Below are 22,659 nucleotides of genomic sequence, written 5' to 3'. Positions count from 1 at the left end.
TGAGAGCGAAAAATCTCTTTTTTTCTGATTAGCCTAGAGGATTTCAGCTCAATTAAATTGACTTCTGATGTGAGCCAGACCTAAAAATTAAAGATGTGTTTTGTTTCTTTCTTACAACTGACCCTGAAACATTCACTGCCTGAAATTCTAGGAGGCTGGAGGGGAAAATAAATTCTATCATAGTTCTTGGGATTTATATCAAACAAGTAGGAATAGATTTGGGGTAATTTTCTGATAATTGACCTTTGGGCTTAGTCAGTCAGTTGTGTCTGACTCTTTGTGACCCCATGGACTGTAACCTGCCAGGCCCCTTTGTCCATGGGGATTCTCCAGGCAAGAATACTGGAGTGGGTTGCCATGCCCTCCTCCAGGGGATCTTCCCAACCCAGGGATTGAACCCAAGCCTCCCACTTGCAGGCGGATTCTTTGCCATCTGGACACCAGGGAAGCCCAAGAAAATGGAGTGGGTAGCCTATCTTTTTTCCAGGGGATCTTCCTGACCCGGGAATTGAACCAGGGTCTCCTGCATTGCAGGCGGATTCTTTACTAGCTGAGCCACCAGGGAAGCCCATTAACTATTCTACATTTCCTAATTAATGGTGGTGTTAACCAAGACACAGACTCCTCAGTGGTGATTGCTTCTGTGGAAGAGCGTCCTTAAGGAGAGTCCTTAAGCCATCAGGGAAGCCCCACTGACCTTTAGATGATTATAAGTTATGCTCTAGTGATTTTTTAAACAACTTTGAGATACAACTCACATGCTGAATAATTCACCCATTTAAATTGTACAATTTAGTGGCTTTTATTGTTCACAGAGTTGTGCAGCCATTGCCACAATCAATTTCGGAGCACTCTCCTCACCGCAAAAGGAAATCCATTACCCGTTAGCAGTCGCCCTTCATTTCTTCCCGCATTTGCCAGCTTTAGTCAAATACTAGTCTGATTTATGTCTCTAAAGGTAGATTTCGGACATTTCACGTAAGAAGACAGGACAGCGTGTCAGTCTTCTGTGTTCGACGTCTTCACGTAGAATGTCTGCGAGGTTTACCCATGCCGTACCTTGCATCAATCCCTTTTCATTGTCAAGTCATGTTTCCTTGTATCGTTATATTTCATTTACCCATTCATCAGTTGGTGACTATTTGGCAGATATTCATATACAAGTTTTTGTGTGGGCATATGTTTTTATTTCTCTTGAGTATATGCCTAAGAGTGAAATTTCTTGGTCATATATGATAACTCTGTGTTTAATTTTTGAGGAACTGCCTATTTTAAATTTATACCAGCAACATATGATGGTTCTGATTTCTTCACAGTCTCCAACATTTGCTATTATCTATCCTTTTGTTATAGACATCTTAGTGATACGGAATGATGTCTCACTGTGGTTTTGGTCGGCATTTTCCTAATGGCCAGTGAGACTGAACATCTTCTCATGTGGGAGGAGGAAATGGCACCCACGCCACTGTTCCTGCCTGGAGAGTCCCAGGGACGGGCGAGCCTGCTGGGCTGCCGTCTGGGGTCGCACAGAGTCGGACACGACTGAAGCGACTTAGCAGCAGCAGCAGCAGTGGGCATCTATAAATTTTATTTGGAGAAATATCTAGTCATATCTGTCTTTTGCCCATGTTAATTAGTTTGTTATGTTGTTACTGATGTTAAGAAATCTTTGTATAATCCAGGTAGATGCTGCTTATCAGATACATAATTTGTAAATATTTTCTCCCGTTCTGTGGCATTATCACTTACTTGATGTTGGCCTTTGAAGTACAGAAGTTTTTAATTTTGATGAAACCAAATTTATATATTTTTATTTTGTTTCTTGTACTTTTGGTGTCATACCTAGAAGCCATTGTCTGAGCCAAGGTCAGCCAAGAAAATAAATACTGCTTTATTTTCTTCTGAGAGTTTTACAGTTTTAGCTCTATTTGAATCTGTGATTTCTTTCGAGTTAATTTTTTTGTATATGGTCTAAGGCAGACTGCATTCCACAGTCTTTTGCATGTGGAATTCAATCGTCCCAGCATCTGTAGTAGAGAAGACTTTTTTTCCTTTGTTGAATAGACATGGCACTGAATTCTGAGTCCTTCAACTCTGTTCTTTTTCTTCATGGTGTTTTGGTTTTTTGTTTGGTCGACTGTTCTGGCTCCCTTGCATATCTAAGTAAATTTTAAGATTAGTTTATCAATTTCTGCAAAAAAAAAAAAAGAAAAAAGCTAGCTTAGATTTTATTGTGGATTGAGTTAAATTGGTAGATCAAATTGAACAGGATTGCCTGTTTAACAATATTAAGTCTTTTGGATCCATTAACATGAGTCTTTCCATTTATTTAGGTTTTCTTTGCATTTTTCAACAGTGTTTTATAATTTTAAGAGTAAAGTTTTGTGTTTATTTTGCAAAATTTATTCCTAAATATTTTATTCTTTTTGATGCTGTTGTAAATGGAATTGTTTTTAAATTTTATTTTCAGATTGGTCATTGCTAGAATATAGAAATACAGTTGCTATTTGTATATTGATCTTGTACCCTGTAATGTTACCGAGCTCATTTATTAGTTCTAATACTCGTAAAATTGTACTTCTTAGGATTTTCTAGATACAGTGTCATATCATCTGTAAATAAATATAGTTTCATTTCTTCCTTCCCAGTTTCAATGGAAATTGTTTCATTTCCTTCATTGTACTGACTAGAACAGGTTGAGTTGAAGTGCTGAGACTGGACATCCTCATCTTGTTCCTGATCTTTGGGGGAAAACATTCAGTTATAGTGATTTTTTTTTCACTCTAAAAAAATGGGCCATAACTTTGCTTTGAAGATTAATTTGCTTTTGATTTAAGATTCTTTTCCTTTTGTTTACATACACAGATATGTGCTGATTAGAAGGCTCAGTTGTGCAGTGTGGAGGATAAGACAGTGCCTTACAAAGATGGGGTTTGGGAGTGACCTGAAGAATTCACACGAAGCTGTGTTAAAATTGCAAGACTGGGAATTACGGTTACTGGAAACAGTGAAGAAATTCATGGCCCTGAGAATAAAAAGTGATAAAGAATATGCATCTACTTTACAGAACCTTTGTAATCAAGTTGATAAGGAAAGTACTCTCCAAATGAATTATGTCAGCAATGTATCCAAGGTAAGAAGCATAATTTCATCATTTTTCGTCTGTAGCTTCGTAATTGTCCTTAAAGCAAATAGATAATACTATTGAAAGCTCCTGCTGCTACTGCTGCTGCTAAGTTGCTTCAGTTGTGTCTGACTCTGTGTGACCCCATAGACGGCAGCCCAACAGGCTCTCCCATCCCTGGGATTCTCGAATACTGGAGTGGGTTGCCATTTCCTTCTCCAAAGCATGAAAGTGAAAAGTGAAAGTGAAGTCACTGAGTCGTGTCCGACTCTTAGCGACCCCATGGACTGCAGCCTACCAGGCTCCTCCATCCATGGGATTCTCCAGACAAGAGTACTGGAGTGGGGTGCCATACTATTGAATAAGCACACCGAAGTCAGCATTCTAAAGCAGTGGTTCTAAACTCCTGCTGACCATCAGAATCACATGGGGAAAGTTTCAGAAACTGAGAGATTTGGGTCCATCTCCCAATATTCTGGGTCATTAGGTCTGAAATTTTTGAGCTTTGAAATCTTTTTTTTCCCCAATAGGTGTCCAGATTATTCTAATGATTAGTCAGCTTTGAGAACCCTTCTTAAAATTTTATTTTCCTAAGTACCCTACTTCCTTGGGTCCCTTGAGCCCTGCTGTTTTATCCTTTTGGCACAAACTTTCTTTATAACGCACCTTCCTTGAATTCTTCTGTGAGTCATTAGTATAGTCCCATGGAATATTGTAATGTGTAGGTGTTTTTTGCTACCATTTCATTACTAAAATGCTAATATACTGATGATTTAATGACACGTAAAATTCTTTGAATAAACAATATGGTTTTTTAACTTAAAGATTATATTATTATTATTCATTTTATAAAATATATAAAATTAAAAATTAAGGGCTATAAAAATAAAGGTCCATATTGTACTGCTCATTATCCTTTGAAGGCATAAAAGATGAAATATTACACACCTTAATAGTCTTAGATTTTTGCTGTTTCCATTGTCTTCACATTTCACTGTATGTATTCAAAGTTAAGAAAATTTTATTTTACTTCAGAAAGTTAGAATTAGTGTGTTTCTTGCACTCACGGGTCTTAAGATTTGAGTAGATTGTAGAGGAAGCTCTGTTTCTTATGGGGATTGTGTGTGTGGTGTGTGATCTGGGAAGGACCTTTGATTTCGCTGAGAACTCCTAATGTGAATATCTTTAACTTCCTTTCCTGGGCCAGTGAGTTTCCCTGAAGAACATTTCTCTAGGTTCTAGTCTGAAGGTAGGGTTGCTGGATGTAGCAAATTAAAATATAGATCACCAGTTAAATCTGCAGGCAACAATGAGAAATGCATAGCCTCGGAGTGCTCAGTTGCTCAGTCGTGTCCCACTCTTTGTGACCCCATGGACTGTAGCCCGCCAGGCTCCTCTGTCCGTGGGATTCTCCAGGCATGAATACTGGAGTGGGCTGCCATTTCCTCCTCCAGGGATGCATACACTAAAGACTATTTTTTGTCCGCTATTCAAATTTACCTGGTGTCCTGTATTTTGTTAGACTACTCTGTTACGGGAATATGTAGAGAAAGTAGATTGGGTGTTCAGAGAGTCATGTTTTAGTTAATCCTCCTGGTTTGGTAAGCTGCCTGGTGTCTCTGCATCCAGAGTCTCTCTGGTTAATTTTTTCTGCTTGTTTCTGTCTGCTCTGGGGGAGGAATAGTTGCCTGTCTGTGGGCTGAGCAATAGGCCCTAGAATTCTGGCTGTTCCTTATGCAGCCTGAACTGATCCTCCTGTTTCAGCGCCCTCTCCTTTTCCTTCATTTAGCTTTCTCCAGTTCCCGGGCTTTCCTGGAGTTATCTGGCCCTGTAGGTGGGTCTTTTCTTCTCCCTGCCCCCCAGAGTCTTATTGAGATATCATTGACATACATCGCTGTATAGATTTAAGGTATATAGCGTGATGGTTTATGTCTGTTGTGAAATGATTACTGCAATAGATTGTAACTCTTTGCAACCCCATGAACTAATACAGCTCCATGGAGAATTCCCCAGGCCAGAATACTGGAGCGGGGAGCCTTCCTCTTCTCCAGGGGATCTTCCCAAGCCAGGGATGGAACCCAGGTCTCCCACATTGCAGGCAGATTCTTTACCTGCTGAGCCACGAGGAAAGCCCCATTAAAAATGGTAGAAAAAGTTTCTCCTTTGGATAAGAACTCTCGGAATGGACTCACTTAACAGCTGTCCCATCTCATACGTCAGTGTGACCCACGGCCACCGTGCTGTGCCATCCCTGGCGCTTACTTGTCCTATTACTGGAAGCTTGGCCTCTTCACGCGTTTTCCTCCAGTTCCCCCTCCTGTCACAAGGCCTTCTCTTCTTGACCTCGACTTTGTAGAACACTTGTGTTTCAGCTTTTCCTGATGCTACTCAGTTACCCCTTCCTGCTTTTATAATATTTTCTAACATTTTCATTGGCATGTCTTATCTGTGATTGTTGCCTTTTCTATCTTCTTTGTGATTGTAAATTTATACTTTATCTTGTATTTCAGTGGGATTTTGGAAAGGAGTGGAAAAATAGCCATCTGTTTTATTGACTATGTTTAACTGGAATTATACTCCTTAGGAACGTAAGGTACTGGAAGGAACAAGAGATAGGATTAATGGGTAAGAAGATACAGGATTTGTGAGGTCAGGACAAAGGAGGAATCATCAACGTGTGCATTGAAGTGTCAGGTGTTAAGGTGAGGAATCAGCTCAGTTCAGTCACTCAGTTGTGTCCGACTCTTTGTGACCCATGAACCGCAGCACGCCAGGGCTCCCTGTCCATCACCAACTCCCAGAGTCCATAGATGGAGACAAATGCTAAGATGATTAAAAAAGGCAGTAGAATGTGGGGCATGGAAAAGGGGGCTAGGGAAGGGTGATAGATTGAGAGGAAGTGGTCTAAGTGGGTAGTGTTGCTTTTCAAAGAGGAATGCTTGAGAGATAACAGTTGAACAATGGTAGGAAACCCAAAGAAAAACAAGGAGTATGTCAGCTTTTCCTCTTAATGCTGAAAATGCATCATTTATTCTACCTAAAAGTAAAGTTCAATATATCAATTTTTTCTTTAGCTCATTAGGTTTTTCACGTTATATCTAAAAAAAAATCTGCCTGATCCAAAGGTGTTTTCACCTGTGTTTGCATCTGGAAGTTTTATACTTTTATATTTATGTCTATGACCCATTTTTAGTTAATTTTTGTATATGGGACAAGTTATAGATTAAAGTCAGTTTTTTTTGTTGTTGTTGTTAATGGATATCCATTTATTCCATCAACATTTTTAGAAAGGATTAAGCTTTCTTTATTGAATTACTGTTTCATTTTGTTGAAAATCAGTTGACCATAATGAGTAAGTCTGTTTCTACACACTTGATCTGTTCCATTCATTTCTTTATCTACCATGACACCAGTAACACTATTTTGATTACTGTGACTTTCTAGTAATCTCAAAGTTATATAGTGTAATTTCTCTTTGTGCTCTTTTCCCCCAAAATTGTTTTGACTATTTTAATTCCTGTGCATTTCCATATGTGTTTTAGAACAACTCATCAATTTTTTTAAAAGAGGTTACTGAATTTTTATTGGAATGCATTAAATATATATATATATATATAGGTAAATTTCAGGAAAATGTATTTTAACAGTATTGGAGCTTTACAATACACCATATTATATTGGAACTTTATATACACACCATAAACATGGTGTATCTTCTTTTTCTGAATAATCTTACAGTTGTCAGTGTATAGACCTTTCAGATTTATGTGTATTTCATATTTTTGGATGTTCTTATAAGTAGCATTTTTCCTAATTTTCCGTTTTCCACTGTTCATTGTTATTATATATGTCAATCTCATAACGTAAACTTGGCAAAACATACTTATTTGCCGTTTCCTTGTAGATTCCATTGACTTTTCTACACAGATGATTATATTATCTGTAAACAAAGAGAATTTTAGTTCTTCTTTTCCAATTTGGATGCCTTTTATTTATTTTTCTTGCCTTCTAACAATAGCTAAAACCCCCAGTGCAAAATTCAATAAAAGTATTGACAGCAGACATCTATGTCTTGTTCCTGATTTTAGGGGAAAAGCATTGTCTTTCAGTATTTGTTATGATGTTAACTTTGGTAGATGTCTTCTATACGCTTGTGAAAATTCCCTTCTATTCCTGCCTAGCTAAGACTTTGTTCATTAACATTGGATTTTGTCAACTGGTCTATCTTCTTCTGCTTAGATGATTATGTTGTTTTTCTTCTCAGTTTAATAATATGTTGAAATGTGCTCATTGATTTTCAGGTGTTTGAAACATTTGATGATTGCTAAAAAAAAAAAAAGAACAACAAAATGCGACTTGTATTCCTGCATTAAATCCCACTTCATCTTTTTTTGTATTATCCCTTTTTTATATCACTGGATTCAATTTGCTAAAAATTAGTTTTTGGAGAATTTTTTTTATCAGTGTTGCTGGAGGATTTTGATCTAGAGTCCCTTTTGTTTTAATATTGTCTGGTTTTGGTATCAGAGTTATGCTGGCTTCATTATACAAGTTGGGAAGTATTTTCTCTTCTTCAATTTTCTGAAGAAGTTTATGTAGAATTGGTTTTATTTCTTGCTTAGATTTAGATGTTTGATAGAATTCACCAGTGAAATAATCTTGGTCTAGAGTTTTCTTTGGGAGAAGGTTTTTAGTTATAAATTTAATTTTTAAAATAGAGAGCTATTCAGATTATCTTTTTCTTCTTGAGTGAACTTTGGTGCCTTTTGGGAATTTGTTCATTTTTTTCTAAGTTGTCCATTAATTTTTAGTGTTGTTTATTATTTTGCCTTATTGTCTTTTTCCTATTTGGAGAATCTGTAGTGGTCTTATCTCTTTCATGCCTGACATTGGTAATTTATGTCTTTTTTTTCCCCTGATCAGATTGGCTAGAGATTTCTCAGCTTTACTGATGTTATCTGGGAACCAGTCTTTTATTTCATTCACTGTCTCTATTGATATTCTGTTTTCTGTTGCATTGACTTCTGCTCTGCAATCAGTTAATTTTTTCCCATTTAACCTGGGCTTCATTTACTCTTTTTCTTCTCTGAATTAATAAAGTAGAAATTGAGATTAAGACCATCTTCTTCTGTAGTGTTCTCAGTTTTCTCCGAGTAATGTTTTTGCTGCATTTCAAAAAACTCTCTGATGCTTATTTTCATTTTTTTCAGTTCAGAATACATTTTAGTTTCACTTTTGATTTCTCCCTTGACCCATGTAGTCTTTTAAAGTCTATTATTTAGTTTCCAAGAAGTTTTTTCTTTTAAGAGATATTTTTGATATTGATTTCAAATTTAGTGCCATTGTCTTCCAGGATCTAATCTTACGTGACTTGAAGCCTCTTAAATTCACAGGTGCTCGTCTCATGATGCAGCGTGTGCTCCGTCCGGGTGGCTCTTCACGTGCACGCTGTGCTCTGCGCTTGTTGTTTGCACTGCTGTACAGGACGGGTCACGACGGTCGATAGTAGTGTCTTTACTCGTTTCTGTCTCCCTAGCAATCAGTCATTGGGAGGGGTGTTGAAACCTCCGATTATAATTGTGACTCTGTCTGTTTCTCCCTGAGGTTTGGTCATTTTTTATTTCATATCTTTTGAATCTCTGTTACAAAGTACATAGTTATTTAGACTTGTTCTCCCTTTTTGACAAATGAATTAACCTTTTTCCCTTCCTTCCTTCCTACCTCTTTTTCTTGTTAGGATAGTTTTTTGGTTTGTTTGTTTTAATTCCAGTAAAACTGGTGTACACTGTAGAGTGCTCATTACAGCGTCTCGTTATCATCTGTCAGCATATAATTGGCCCCTTCACCCTTTCACTAACGCCCGAGCCTGCTTTCCCTTTGACAACCACCAGTCTGTTCCTGCGGGTTTTGTTTTCTTTGTTCATTTGTTTTGTTTTTTAGATTCTGCATTTAAGTGAAATCGTACGCTGTTGGTCTTTCTCTGACTGACTGACTTCACTTTGCATAGTAGCCCCACAGCCCATCCATGCTGTCATAAACGGCAGCATTTCCTTCTTTCCTCTGACTGAGAAGTACTCTGTCGTGTATATGTACACATCTTCTTTATCTCTTCGTCCCCTGATGGACACTTAGGTGATTTCCATGTCTGACTGTTTTAAACAGTGTTACAGTGAACATAAGGAGGCATCTATCTCCTTCAGTTGGTGTTTTTGTTTACTGTAGATAAATATGCAGAAGTGGAATAACTAGATCATACAGTTCTAGTACCGTATGAGGTATGTTATTAATCATTGGAGGAACTGTCATATTGTTTTATACAGTGGCTGCACTAAATTACATTCTCACTCACAGTATGTAAGGGTTCCTTTTTCTCTTAAAAATTTCCAGTACTTGTCCTTTTGGTAAAAGCCATTCTGACACGTAAGTGATGATATCTCATTGTGGTTTGATTTGCGTTTCCCTGATAGTTGGTGGTGATGAGCAGCTTTTTATGCACCTCTGCCTACTTTAGAGTTGGGTTTTGTTGCTCTTGTTTAGTTGTATGAATTCTTTATATGATCTAGATATTCGTGCTGTATTGGCTGTATGGTTCGCCAATATCTTCTATTCTGAAGGTTGACTTTTGGTTTGGTTGATGGTTTCCTTTGCTGTACTGAAGCTCTTTGATGTAGCCTGGTTTATTTTTGCTTTCCTTGCCGTTACCTTTGAATCAGACCCAATACTATGTCTGAGTGATGAAAAGGAGCATGGTGACTGTGTGTTCCTCTAGGAGTTTTATGGTTTCTGATCTTACATTCAAGTTTTCAATCCATTTTGAGTGGATTTTTGTGTATGGTGTAAGATAGTAATCCAGTTTTATTCTCTTGCATGTGACTGTTCGGTTTTCCCAGTACTATTTATCAAAGAGATTGCCCTTTCACATTGCATATTCTTGCCTCCTTTGTTGTAAATTCAGTTTAGTTCAGTCGCTCAGTTGTGTCTGACTCTTTGCAACCCTCCCTATCCATCGCCTCCCTGTCCATTGCCAACTCCTGGAGCTTACTCAAACTCATGTCCATCGAGTTGGTGATGCCATCCAACCATCTGATCCTCTGCCAATCCCCTTCTCCTCCTGCCTTCAATCTTTCCCAGCATCAGGGTCTTTTCTAATGAGACAGTTTTTCACATCAGGTGGCCAGAGTATTGGAGTTTCATCTTTAGCTTCAGTCCTTCCAATTAACATTCAGGACTGATTTCCTTTAGGATGGACTGGTTGGATCTCCTTGCAGTCCAAGGGACTCTCAAGAGCCTTCTTCAGCACCACAGTTCAAAAGCATCAATTCTTTAGTGCTCAGCTTTCTTCACAGTCCAACTCTCACATGCATACATGACCACTGGAAAAACCATAGCTTTGACTAAATGGACCTTTGTTGGCAAAATAATGTCTCTGCTTTTTAATATGCTGTCTAGTTTGGTCCTTACTTTCCTTCCAAGGAGTAAGCGTCTTTTAATTTCATGGCTGCAGTCACCATCTGCAGTGATTTTGGAGCCCAGAAAAATAGTCTGTCACTCTTTCCTCTGTTTCCCCATTTATTTCCCATGAAGTGATGGGACTGGATGCCATGATTTTAGTTTTCTGAATGTTGAGCTTTAAGCCAACTTTTTCACTCTCTTTCACTTTCATCAAGAGGCTCTTTAATTCCTCTTCACTTTCTCCCATAAGGGTGGTGTCATCTGCATCTCTGAGGCTATTGATGTTTTTCCTGGCAATCTTGTCGTAAATCAGTTGTCCATTTGCCTGTGGGTTTGTTTCCCAGCTCTCTCTTCTGTCCCATTGATCTGTGTGTCTCATGCCAGCATCGCCCTGTTTCCATCAGCATGGTCTGGAATCAGGGAGCATGATGCCCACAGCTTTGTTCATTCCCCCCTTCTTTTCTTCCTCAAGGTTGCTTTAGCTATTTGGGGACTTTGATACCATACAGATTTTAGAGTTACTCTAGTCTGTGCAAAATGCCATTAGAATTTTGATAGAAATTGTGTGATATTATTTCAGGCAATTTATTGAGACTTGTTTTGTGGTCCAGCATGTGGCCGAATCTTGAGAATGCTCCACACGCCCTTGAAGAGAATGTGTGTTCTGCTGCTTTGCGGTAGAATATTCTGTGTATTTCTCTCAAACCAGTCAGGTCTAATGATTCATTTCAAGCTGTTATTTCCCTGTTGATTTTCTGTGTGGATATTTATCCATTGATGTAAATGGGGTAGTCTCCAACAATTACTGTATTGCTGTCAAATTTTCCATTTAGATCTGTTGATAGTTGCCTTATATATTTAAGTGTCCCTATGTCATGCGAAGAGTTGACTCATTGGAAAAGACCCTGATGCTGGGAGGGATTGGGGGCAGGAGGAGAAGGGGACGACAGAGGATGAGATGGATGATGGCATCACTGACTCGATGGACGTGAGTCTAAGTGAACTCTGGGAGTTGGTGATGGACAGGGAGGCCTGGCATGCTGCGATTCATGGGGTCGCAAAGAGTCGGACACGACTGAGCGACTGATCTGATCTGATGTTAGGTGTGTAGAGATTTATAAATGTTACATCCTCTTGTTGAATTGACCCCTTTATATTATATAATGCTTTTCCTTGTCTTCTATTATGGTCTTTGTTTTAAAGTCTGTTGTGTCTAATGTTAAGTATAGCTACACCAGCTTTCTTTCCATTTCTCTTTGCATGGAATATGTTTTTCCATCCTTCTGCTTTCAGTCTTTGCGTCCTTAAACCTGAACTAAGTCTCTTTTCGGCAACATATAAGTTAGTCTTTTATTTTTTAATTTTAAAAAATTTATCCATTCAGCCAACCTGTATCTTTTAACCAGATAATTTGGTCCAATTACATTGAAAATAAATATTAATAGGTGTGTACTTATGTCATTCTGTTGCTTGTTTTCTGGCTCTTTTTGTAATTTCTGTCTGTTCCTTTCTTCATCTCTTGCTTGTTTCTCTTGTGGTTTGATGAATTTCTTTAGTGTGATGTTTAGATTCCATTCTCATCTTTTGTGTAGCTACTGTATATATATATTTTTTGTGGTTACCATGAGGTTTACATATAATGATCTATATATATAGCAGTCTAGTTTAAGTTGGTAGCAACTTAAATTTGAACACATTCTGAAAACTTGCATTTTTATTCCCCTCAGTCATGTTTTATGTTCTTGATGACATATTTTACATCTTTTTGTGTATCCTTTAACTAATTATGTAGTTAAAGGTAACTAATCCTGTAACTAATTATGTAGTTTTAATTAATTTTGCTACTTTGTCTTTTACCCTTCTTACCAGTAGTTGTGGTTAATCTACTACCTTTACCGTATATTTGCTCTTACCCGTGAGGTTTTTGCTCTCATATGTTTTTCATTGGTTAGTGCCGGTTCCTTTCAGCTTAGAGAAGACCCATTAACATTTCCTGTGAGTGCTGTTAAGTGGTGATGAACTCTTTTTCATTGTTGTTTAGTCACTAAGTCGTGTCCGACTCTTCTGCAGCCCTGTGGACTGCAGCCCGTCAGGCTCCTCTGTCAATGGGATTTCCCTGGCAAGAATACTGGAGTGGGTTTCCATTTCCTCCTTCAGGGGATCTTCCTGACTCTTTTTGAACCCGCATCTCCTGCATTGGCGATGCGTTCTTTACCACTGACCCACAGGGGAAGCCTGATGAACTACTTTAGCTTTTGCTTATTTAGAAGCCTTTTTTTTAAATCTCCCCTTTGGTTCTGAATGATAGAGTGCTCTTGGTTGTGGGTTTTCCCCGTCGTCACTTTAAGTATGTTGTGTTATTCCCTTTTGACTTGCAGAATTTCTCCTGGAAAATCAGCAGATGGTCTTGTGGGAGTTCCTGTTTATACAACAAGTTGTTTTTCTCTTGCAGCTTTTAAGATTCTCTCTTTATCTTTACCTTTTTTGATGTTTTGATTTATTGTGTTCATCTTACTTGGCACTTTCTTTGCTTCCTGGATCTGAATGGTTTCTTCCCCAGGTTGTGGGAGTTTACGGTCACCGTTTTTTCTGCCCCCCTTCTCTCTTCTCCTTCTGGGCCCTGTAATGTGAATGTTGCTCTGCTTGATGTAGTCTCATAGGCCTCGTTATCTTCCCTTTTGACAACTCTTGCTTCTTTTCGCTGCTTGTCTGGGTGAGTCCAGCTGCCCTTCCAGGTTGCTGCTTGGTTACTCTAGTTTATCTGGTCAGCTCTTGAACCCTCTAGTGTAGTTTTCAGTTCAGTTATTGTGTTCTTTGGTTCTGTGGCATCCATGTAATGTTTTAAAATACTTTCTGTCCGTCCATTATAGCTCTCACAGTATTCATCCATTCTTCTTTGGAGTTCAGTAAGCATCTCTTTACCTCTGTGTCATGCATTTTACTTATATCTGTTATATTAAGGTCTTTCTCTGAGGTTTCATCTTACTCTTTTGGTTGGAATATATTCCTTTTTTTTTTTTTTTCTTTGCTTGACTCCGTGTAATTGTTTCTATGTATTTGATAAAAAAGCTCCCTCTCCCAGTCTTGAAGAACCAGGCCTTATGTAAGAGAGGGCTGTGCTCATTCAGCCATGCTTAGCTCTTGATTGTCTCTGGGTCCTATGTGCTCTAAGTAGTCTGATTTATTCTTGATAGCTCTCACTTGTCCAGGGTGTGCCAAGAGTTCTAAAGGGAGTGATCTCAGTCAGCACCCAGGTTCAGGCTGATTGGAAGCCTGTTTCTCAGACAATAACTTTTGAAATAATTGGATAGATACATGAAGTCTTACAGCACAAGGATTGTATACCCTGCTGACATCCAGGTCAAGTTCCAGAGGTGTCCCCTTGGTAGCTGTTGGAAGAATTGGGGCTTCAGATGAGTGCACGTGCTTCTTTCTGGGAGGTACCAGCGTTCTGTCACGAGGATGCGATGGTGCGCAGATGGTGTTTCCTTGCTTATGCTCCCCAAGAGAAGCCTTATAGCCTTTAGGTGTATTGCAGACATGAAACCTCCTGTTCAGGTTGAAGTCCGGGACGATTAATGGGGACGATTAATGGGGCCTTTTTCATATGCAGACCAGGGGTGTTTCCCTTTGCTCTTTATGTAGTGTCCTGGGTGTGGTATTCTGCCCAGAACTGTCTTTCTGACTGTTCGAGTCCCGTGGGGCCAGGAGCGAAAGCTCCTCTGGCCCCCAGAACCGGGCAGTCAGGAGGGCTCCTTGTGTAGGCTGTTCTTCAAGAGCGTTAGTGCGGCTGTGCGAGACTGCTGGGATGGGGCTTGCCCCCGATTTAGGGAGGCGGGAAGCAGAGAGTGCTGGGGAGGGGCACGCCTGCGGTGTTCCCCATAATGGGGGGGGGTGTTGGGGGGAGTGCTGGGACGGGGCTTGCCCCTGATTTAGGGACGCAGGGAAAGAGAGAGTGCTGGGGAGGGGCACACCTGTGGTGTTCCCCATCATGGGGGTGGAGTGGTGGGAATGGGGCATGCCTGTGGTGAGCACTGTGGGTGGGGCAGGCTCTTGGCTCTAGATGGATGGTGTGCTCTCCCCCTTGCAACAGCAAGGTGGGGTCAGAGTGCAGAAACCCAGGAGGAAAAATCCCAGGTAATCTGTCCCTCCAGCAGACAAGCAGCCACATCTCCTTCAGGTACAATCCAGTTACTTTCCAAGCTGGCCTCTGTGCTGGTTCCTGGAACCACTGAGTCCGCACCTGAACCCCTTCATAGGAGGATCTCAGGTCCACACAGCCCACCCTGGCTGTAAGCCCCGTTGGTTTCTAAAGCCAGATATCTGCGGGCCTTGTCTCTCTGGCGCAGGTCCCAAGGGTTGGGGTGCCCAACGTGGGGCACAGACCCTTTGATCCTTAAAGACAGACTCTGGGCTCATGAGATGCCTCCCAGCTGTGTGCCACTACACTGGGGGACAGGTTTCAGAGTCACCGCGCATCTTGCTGTGGTCTCTTTATCCCTTATTGTGGAGCAGCCCATTCAACTAGTTTACAGTTCTTTTTTACTTGGAACTATTACATGTGTTCAGTTCAGTTCAGTTCAGTCACTCAGTCATGTCCGACTCTTTGCGACCCGTGAACCGCAGCACGCCAGGCCTCCCTGTCCATCACCAACTCCCGGAGTTCACCCAAACTCATGTCCATCGAGTCAGTGATGCCATCCAGCCATCTCATCCTCTGTCGTCCCCTTCTCCTCCTGCCCCCAATCCCTCCCAGCATCAGGGTCTTTTCCAGTGAGTCAACTCATCACATGAGGTGGTCAAAGTATTGCAGTTTCAGTCTCAGCATCACTCCTTCCAATGAACACACAGGACTGATCTCCTTTAGGATGGACTGGTTGGATCTCCTTACAGTCCAAGGGACTCTCAAGAGTCTTCTCCAACACCACAGTTCAAAAGCATCAATTCTTTGGTGCTCAGCTTTCTTTATAGTCCAACTCTCATATCCATACACGACCACTGGAAAAGTCATAGCCTTGACTAGACGGACCTTTGTTGGCAAAGTAATATCTCTGCTTTTTAATATGCTATCTACGTTGGTCATAACTTTCCTTCTAAGGAGTAAGCGTCTTTTAATTTCATGGCTACAATTACGTGTGTTATATGTTGCCAAATTAAGACTTAAATTGAAGACAGTAGGGAAAACCACTAGACCACTCAGGCATGACCAAAATCAAACCCCTTATGATTATACAGTGGAAGCGACAAGATATGGTAGACAGAATGGAAGAGACTAGATATGGTAGACAGAATGCCTGATGAACTATGGATGTAGGTTTGTGACATTGTACAGAAGGCAGTGATCAAGACCATCCCCAAGAAAAAGAAATACAAAAAGGTTGTCTGAGGAGGCCTTACAAATAGCTGTGTAAAGAAGACAAGTGAAAGGCAAAGGAGAAAAGGAAAGATATAAGCATCTGAATGCAGAGTTCCAAAGAATAGCAAGGAGAGAGAAGAAAGCCTTCCTCAGTGATCAGTGCAAAGAAATAGAGGAAAAGAATAGAATGGGAAAGACTAGAAATCTCTTCAGGAAAAATAGAGATACCAAGGGAACATTTCATGCAAAGATGGGCACAGTAAAGGACAGAAATGGTATGGACCTAAGAGAAGCAGAAGATATTAAGAAGAAGTGACGAGAATGCACAGAAGAACTATACAGAATAGATCTTCACGACCCAGATAATCACGATGGTGTGATCACTCACCTAGAGCCAGACATCCTGGAATATGAAGTCAAGTGGGCCTTAGGAAGCATCACTACGAACAAAGTTAGTGGAGGTGATGGAATTCCAGTTGAGCTATTTGAGATCCTAAAAGATGATGCTGTGAAAGTGCACTCAATATGCCAGCAAATTTGGAAAACTCAGCAGTGGCCACAGGACTGGAAAAGGTCGGTTTTCATTCCAATCCCAAAGAAAGGCAATGCCAAAGAATGCTCAAACTACTACACAATTGCACTCATCTCACATGCTAGCAAAGTAATGCTCAAAATCTTCCAACCCAGTCTTCAACAGTACATGAACCGTGAACTTCCAGATGTTCAAACTGGATTTAGGAAAGGCAGAGGAATTGGAGATCTAATTGCCAACTTCGTTGGATCATTGAAAAAGTACGAGAGTTCCACAAAAGCATCTACTTCTCTTTATTGACTATGCCAAAGCCTTTGACTGTGTGGATCACCACAAACTGTGGAGAATTCTTAGAGATGGGAATACCAGACCACCTGACCTGCCTCCTGAGAAATCTGTATACAGGTCAAGAAATAACAGTTAGAATTGGACTTGGAAGAACAGACTGGTTCCAAATCAGGAAAGGAATACGTCAAGGCTGTATATTGTCACCCTGCTTATTTAACTTATATGCAGAGTACATCATGAGAAATGCTAGGCTGGATGAAGCACAAGCTGGAATCAAGATTGCTAGGAGCAATATCAGTAACCTCAGATATGCAGATGACACCACCCTTATGGCAGAAAGTGAAGAGGAACTCAAAAGCCTCTTGATGAAAGTGAAAGAGGAGAGTGAAAACATTGGCCTAAAACTCAACATCGGGAAAAGTAAGATCATGGCATCTGGTCCCATCACTTCATGGCAAATAGATGGGAAAACAGTGGAAACAGTGTCAGACGTTATTTTTGGGGGCTTCAAAATCACTGCAGATGGTGACTGCAGCTGTGAAATTAAAAGATGCCTGCTCCTTGGAAGAAAAGTTATAACCAACCTAGACAGCGTCTTAAAGAGCAGAGACATTACTTTGCCAACAAAGATCCGTTTAGTCAAAGCTATGGTTTTTCCAGTGGTCATGTATGGATGTGAGAGTTGGACTATAAAGAAGGCTGAGTGCCGAAGAATTGATGCTTTTGAACTGTGGTGTTGGAGAAGACTCTTGAGAGTCCCTTGGACTGCAAGGAGATCCAAACAGTCCATCATAAAGGAAATCCGTCCTGAATACTCATTGGAAGGACTGATGCTGAAACTGAAACTCCAATCCTTTGGCCACCTGATGTGAAGAACTGACTCCTTGGAAAAGACCCTGATGCTGGGAGGGATTGGGGGCAGGAGGAGAAGGGGACAAGAGAGGATGAGATGGCTGGATGGCATCACCGACTCAATGGACATGAGTATGAGTAGACTCTGGGAGTTGGTGATGGACAGGGAGGACTGGCGTGGTGCAGTCCATGGGGTCGCAGGGAGCTGGACACGAGTGAGTGACTGAACTGAACGGATCACATGTGTGGTTGTAGATTTGAAATATCAAGCGGGGAGGTATGTTAAGGGTCTTCCTGTGCCACTGTTTTGGACTGGCCTCCCCCTCTGGCTCTGTAATAATTGTATCAGTGAGTTAAATCACCCTCCTAGACCTCTTCTGTTCCAACAATATCATTGCCTCTTTCCTTCTTCCTCTGGCAGTGCCACTTCTTGTCTCACCAGTATTTCAATTTAAATATGCCCCTGTATGCCAATCCTTCATCTTTTCATACCTTTCGAAACTCACATCGTGCTTTTGCCCCACACCTGTGTTTAAGATGGAAGATTTGGAGAGAAGAAAAGAGAAAGGAAGTGCTTGAGTGATTTGCATGTTGAAAATGAGCAAGTCATTCATGAATCATCTGTACTAGTTCAGTTTGAATCCTTTAAAATTTCCATGTCTCTACTTAACGTATGTGTTCTTTCTTTTAATTTTAGGAGCCTATGGAACGCCATCATAGTGACTCTTATTTTCCCTGTCTTCTATTGTTTGCTGTTATTTCTGGAGCAGCTGATTGACTGATTTCTCTCCTCATTTTGGGTTGTATTTTCCTGCATCTGCATTCCCTTGATATGGGGCATTATCAATTTTACCTTTTTAGGTACTGAATAGTTTTACCTTTAAATATTCTTGAGCTTTGAGATATGATGAAGTTACTTGGGCTCAGCGTGATGTTCTTGGCTCTTGCTTTTTAGATTTGTGTGGTGGACCAGCAGTGTGTGTAGTCTTGGGTGGATTTATCTCCTCTACTGAGGCAGGATCATTCTTAATATGCAAAGGATGCTCCCTATATTATGAGGTTTTAAATTCTGGCTGTTGGGACCTGGTACCATTCCACGTGAGCCCTGTGTAGCATTTCCTGTCATAATCCTTGCAGGTGGATTATTTCCTTGGCATAGAGTCGTTTCCTCATGCCCTGACCTGATCACTACTTAGCTAAAACAAATCACGGGTGAGTCTCTGCAGATCTGAGTTTTCTCTTCCTACCGCTCTCTTTTCTCTCATCTCTGTCCTTGTTCCTTCACCAGTACACTGACTGCATTGGCCTCTCTGTGCTCGGAACCATCTAAGTCGTGGAGATTGCTAAGTTCTACTTGGCTCTTCTTCCTCGAGCTGTATCCTGGACATTCTCAGCGTTCAGTAAACTAGGATAACCTTACAGTTCAGTTCATAGTCTCTCGGAGTTCACTGCCCTTACTTGCTTGACGTCCAGTGACTTGAATGCTATTTCTTATACTTTTGTCCAACTTTTAGTTGTTTTATCCAAGAGGATAAGTTCCTCTTGTTCCCCTTGCTTGTTCCCCTATCTTGACAGAAGCAGAAATCTTGTAGGTGGTAATTTTTATGTCTTTACTTGAAAACATTAAAATGTGCAACAACGTTTCAAGAATAGAACAAAGATTCCCCTATGAACTCTACTCTGTTTATTAATTGCTAGCATTTTGCCATATTTGCTCTGCAGTTCCCTTTCTCTCTGTATATAATTTGTGTTTTATATATATATATATGTACATTTTTCTGAATGATTGGCAGGTTGGTTGAAGACATCATGCCTCTTTATTTTTAAATACTTAAACGTGTTTTTTTCTAAGAGCATATTCACAGTGTAATGATTTGGGATTTGGGAAGTATAGCATTATTACCATGCTATCATCAAAATTATATTGCATATCTAGCTTCTGTCAGCTTTTCCAATACGGTCCGCTTTTGGCAGAGAATTCTTTTTTATCCTGGTTCAGTATCTAATTGGGAATCACTCATTGCATTTAGTTGTTAGGTTCCTCAGTTCCTGTAATCTGGAACATGTCGGTGAGAAGTCACACTCTGTGCTTTGGTGCTTTTTCTTAAATTTATTTTGAAGTGTGTACATTCTGTCTTTAATCCTGAGGGCATGGTTTTGTGTTGTTTTTTTTTAAATTTTTATGTTTTCATTGTATTGCTTTTGGAAAAATATTGGGTGATAGGAGCCTAGGTAGGCATATTTTCTTTCAGTTACCTGGAGTGTTTTCCTAGATTCTTTGAGTACTCTCTATTTCCTGGAATACTAAAATGTTCCAGGCTCATCTTTTGAATGTTCCTTTTTCAGTCCTTCAGTAAACCCTTTCCCCAAGGGATCCTGATTCCTTTTTTTAAAAAAAAATTATTTATTTTGTTGTTGTTATCCAGTCAGTAAGTTGTGTCCAACTCTTTTGTGACCCCCTGTACTGTAGCACACCAGACTCCCCTGTCCTTCACTATCTCCTGGAGTTTGCACAGATTCATGTCCATTGAGTCGATGGTGCTATCTAACCATCTTATCTCCTGCTGCCTGCTTCTCCTCCTGCCTTCATCTTGCCCAGAATCAGGGTCTTTTCCAATGAATTGACTCTTCCCATCAGGTGGCAGAAGTATTGGAGCTTCAGCTTCAGCATCAGTCCTTCCAAAGCATTGATTTCCTTTGAGATTCACTGGTTTGGTCTCCTTGAAGTCCAAAAGACTCCCAGGAATCTTCTCCAGCACCATAATTCAAAAGCATCAATTCTTCAGCACTCAGCCTTCTTTATGGTCCAACTTTCACATCCTTATCTGACTGCTAGAAGAAACCATAGCTTTTGGTGTTGGAGAAGACTCTTGAGAGTCCCTTGTATAGCAAGGAGATCAAACCAGTCCATCGTAAAGGATATCAGTCCTGAATATTCATTGGATGCTAAAGCTGAAACTCCAGTACTTTGGCCACCTCATGTGAAGAACTGACTCACTGGAAAAGACCCTGATGCTGGGAAAGATTGAGGGCAGGAGGAGAAGGGAGAACCAAGGATGAGATGGTTGAATGGCATCACTGACTCAGTTGACATGAGTTTGAGTAAACTCTGGGAGTTGGTGATGGGCAGGGAGGCCTGGTGTGCTGCAGTCCATGTGTTGGCAAAGAGTCGGACATGACTGAATGACTGAACTGAACTGAAGTAAACTAGAATGGGAGATGAGTCCAATTGTCTGATGGTTAGCATATTCTTTGGTACTGCCCACATTCCTGGAAATTTCTAGGTCATTTCTAGGTCAAAGTGTAAATGTCTTTGTAGTGTTGCTATATTGTCTCTATAAATATAAATTTCCTTTGTGGCCATTGCACCATTTTGTGTATGTAGCAGGAATACATGAAACTGCCAGCTTCTACTTGATCTAGGCAAGAGATTATGTTGTCAAACTTATGAATTTTTATTAATCTGGTAGGTAGAAATGATAGCTAGTATAGCTTAAATTTTTATTTCTCTAATTATGCATGAAAGTGAACATCTCTTGTTATTTTGACAGCTGTTTTAGTTTGAATATATGTTTTATTCTATGCTAATGTGAATTTTACTTTGTGTTTCTTTATTTACGTAAAATTACACCTGCCAGAAATAAAAGGCATCCAAATGGGGAAGGAGAAAGTCAAGTTGCCTCTGTTTGTGGAGGATATGATATTATATATAGAGAATAATAAAAGTAGTACCAAGAAACTAATAGAACTAATAGGCGAATTCAGTAAAACATATTTTGTTTCTATACACTGATGATGAACTATTTGAAAAAGAAAGACAGTAATCCTATGTACAATATCATAAAAGTTAAAATCCTTAATAACAAATGTGACCAAAAAGGGAAAGCCCTGTACACTGAAAATTATAAGACTAATGAGAGGAACTCAGGAAGACACAAAAATGGAAAGACATTCTGTGCTAATGAAATGGGATAGTTAGCATTTTTAACATGTCCTTACTGCCAAAAGCCATCTATTAACTTAATGCAATTTCTATCAAAATTACAATGGCATTTTCACAGACACAGAAAAACAGTCCTAAAATTCATATGGAATCACGAAGACTCCCAAATGGCCAAAACAATTCTGAGAAAGTGGACTAAATCTAGATGCGTCACACTCCCTCATTTTAGCATGTTTGCAAAGGTGCGATCATCAAAACAGCATGGTCCTGGCCTAGAACCAGAGGCCTAGGTCAATGGAGCAGAACTGATAGCCCAGAAATAAACCCATGATATGGTCAACTAAAACTTGACAAGGAAGCCAAGAATGGCCTTTTGCAAAAGGATGAAGCATGACTCACACCACTCATAAAAATTTAACTGGAATGGACAAAAAGCTTAAATGTAAGACGTGAAACTGTAAAGCTGCTAGAAGAAAACATAGGAATTAAAAAAAAACTCCTTGATATTGTTCTTCACAGTGGTTTTTGAAAAAGACACAAAAACTCAAGCAGCAAAAAGCAAAAAATAAATCAGCAACAAAAGCATTTATGAAAAGCTTCTGTGTAGCAAGAAATTAACAGCAGAATGAACAGGCTGCCCACCGAATGGGAGAAAATATTTACAAAACGTCTATTTGGTAAGGAGTTAATATATAAGGAACTCATTTTACTCAAGAGCAAAAATCAAGTCATCCAGTTAAAAAATCATCATGTCCACATGAGATACTCCCTTTGTCTCTCCCTTTTAATCTACAAGTTGTAAAATCTGTAACTCAGCAGACGTGCCTCTGTGCAAAGCACTTCAATGCTGGAGAATCGCTCGTGTCTGTCCATCTGAAGGTGGGCGTCTGGGAACACACAGAGGAGGCTGCTGGAGAATGCGGTAGGCAGTGCTGCGACCCCAGAGCCCTGGCCGCCATCTGAGCTGCAGCCCCAGAGAGCCTGGTGGCATCAGGCTCGGCAGAGGCAGCAGCAGCTCCCTGGCCGCAGAGCTGTCCCCAGCTCCCAGCGACAGCAGCAGGGACCGTGGAGCCCGCAGCTGTATCTGTGCAGCTTCAAAAGTGCCCCGCACT

At 40.3% G+C, this 22,659-nt stretch overlaps 1 protein-coding gene across 1 annotated transcript in view; it reads left to right on the top strand.

Moving 5' to 3' along the window:
- The first annotated feature begins 2,832 nt into the window (after nucleotides 1–2,832).
- Nucleotides 2,833–22,659, top strand: part of FER (fer (fps/fes related) tyrosine kinase) — a 419,822-nt gene continuing 399,995 nt past the window's right edge. Inside the window, exon 1 of the mRNA XM_010843789.1 lies at nucleotides 2,833–3,133. Coding sequence (XP_010842091.1) covers nucleotides 2,927–3,133 — 207 coding nt within the window. The 5' untranslated portion in view covers nucleotides 2,833–2,926. The remainder of the gene's footprint in view (nucleotides 3,134–22,659) is intronic.

Source organism: Bison bison, unplaced genomic scaffold (genome assembly GCF_000754665.1).
Source record: "Bison bison bison isolate TAMUID 2011002044 unplaced genomic scaffold, Bison_UMD1.0 scf7180017864189, whole genome shotgun sequence".
In the NCBI taxonomy this organism is placed as follows: domain Eukaryota; kingdom Metazoa; phylum Chordata; class Mammalia; order Artiodactyla; family Bovidae; genus Bison; species Bison bison.
The sequence above is the reverse complement of the archived record's forward strand: the minus strand, read 5'-3'. Positions and strand labels throughout refer to the sequence as shown.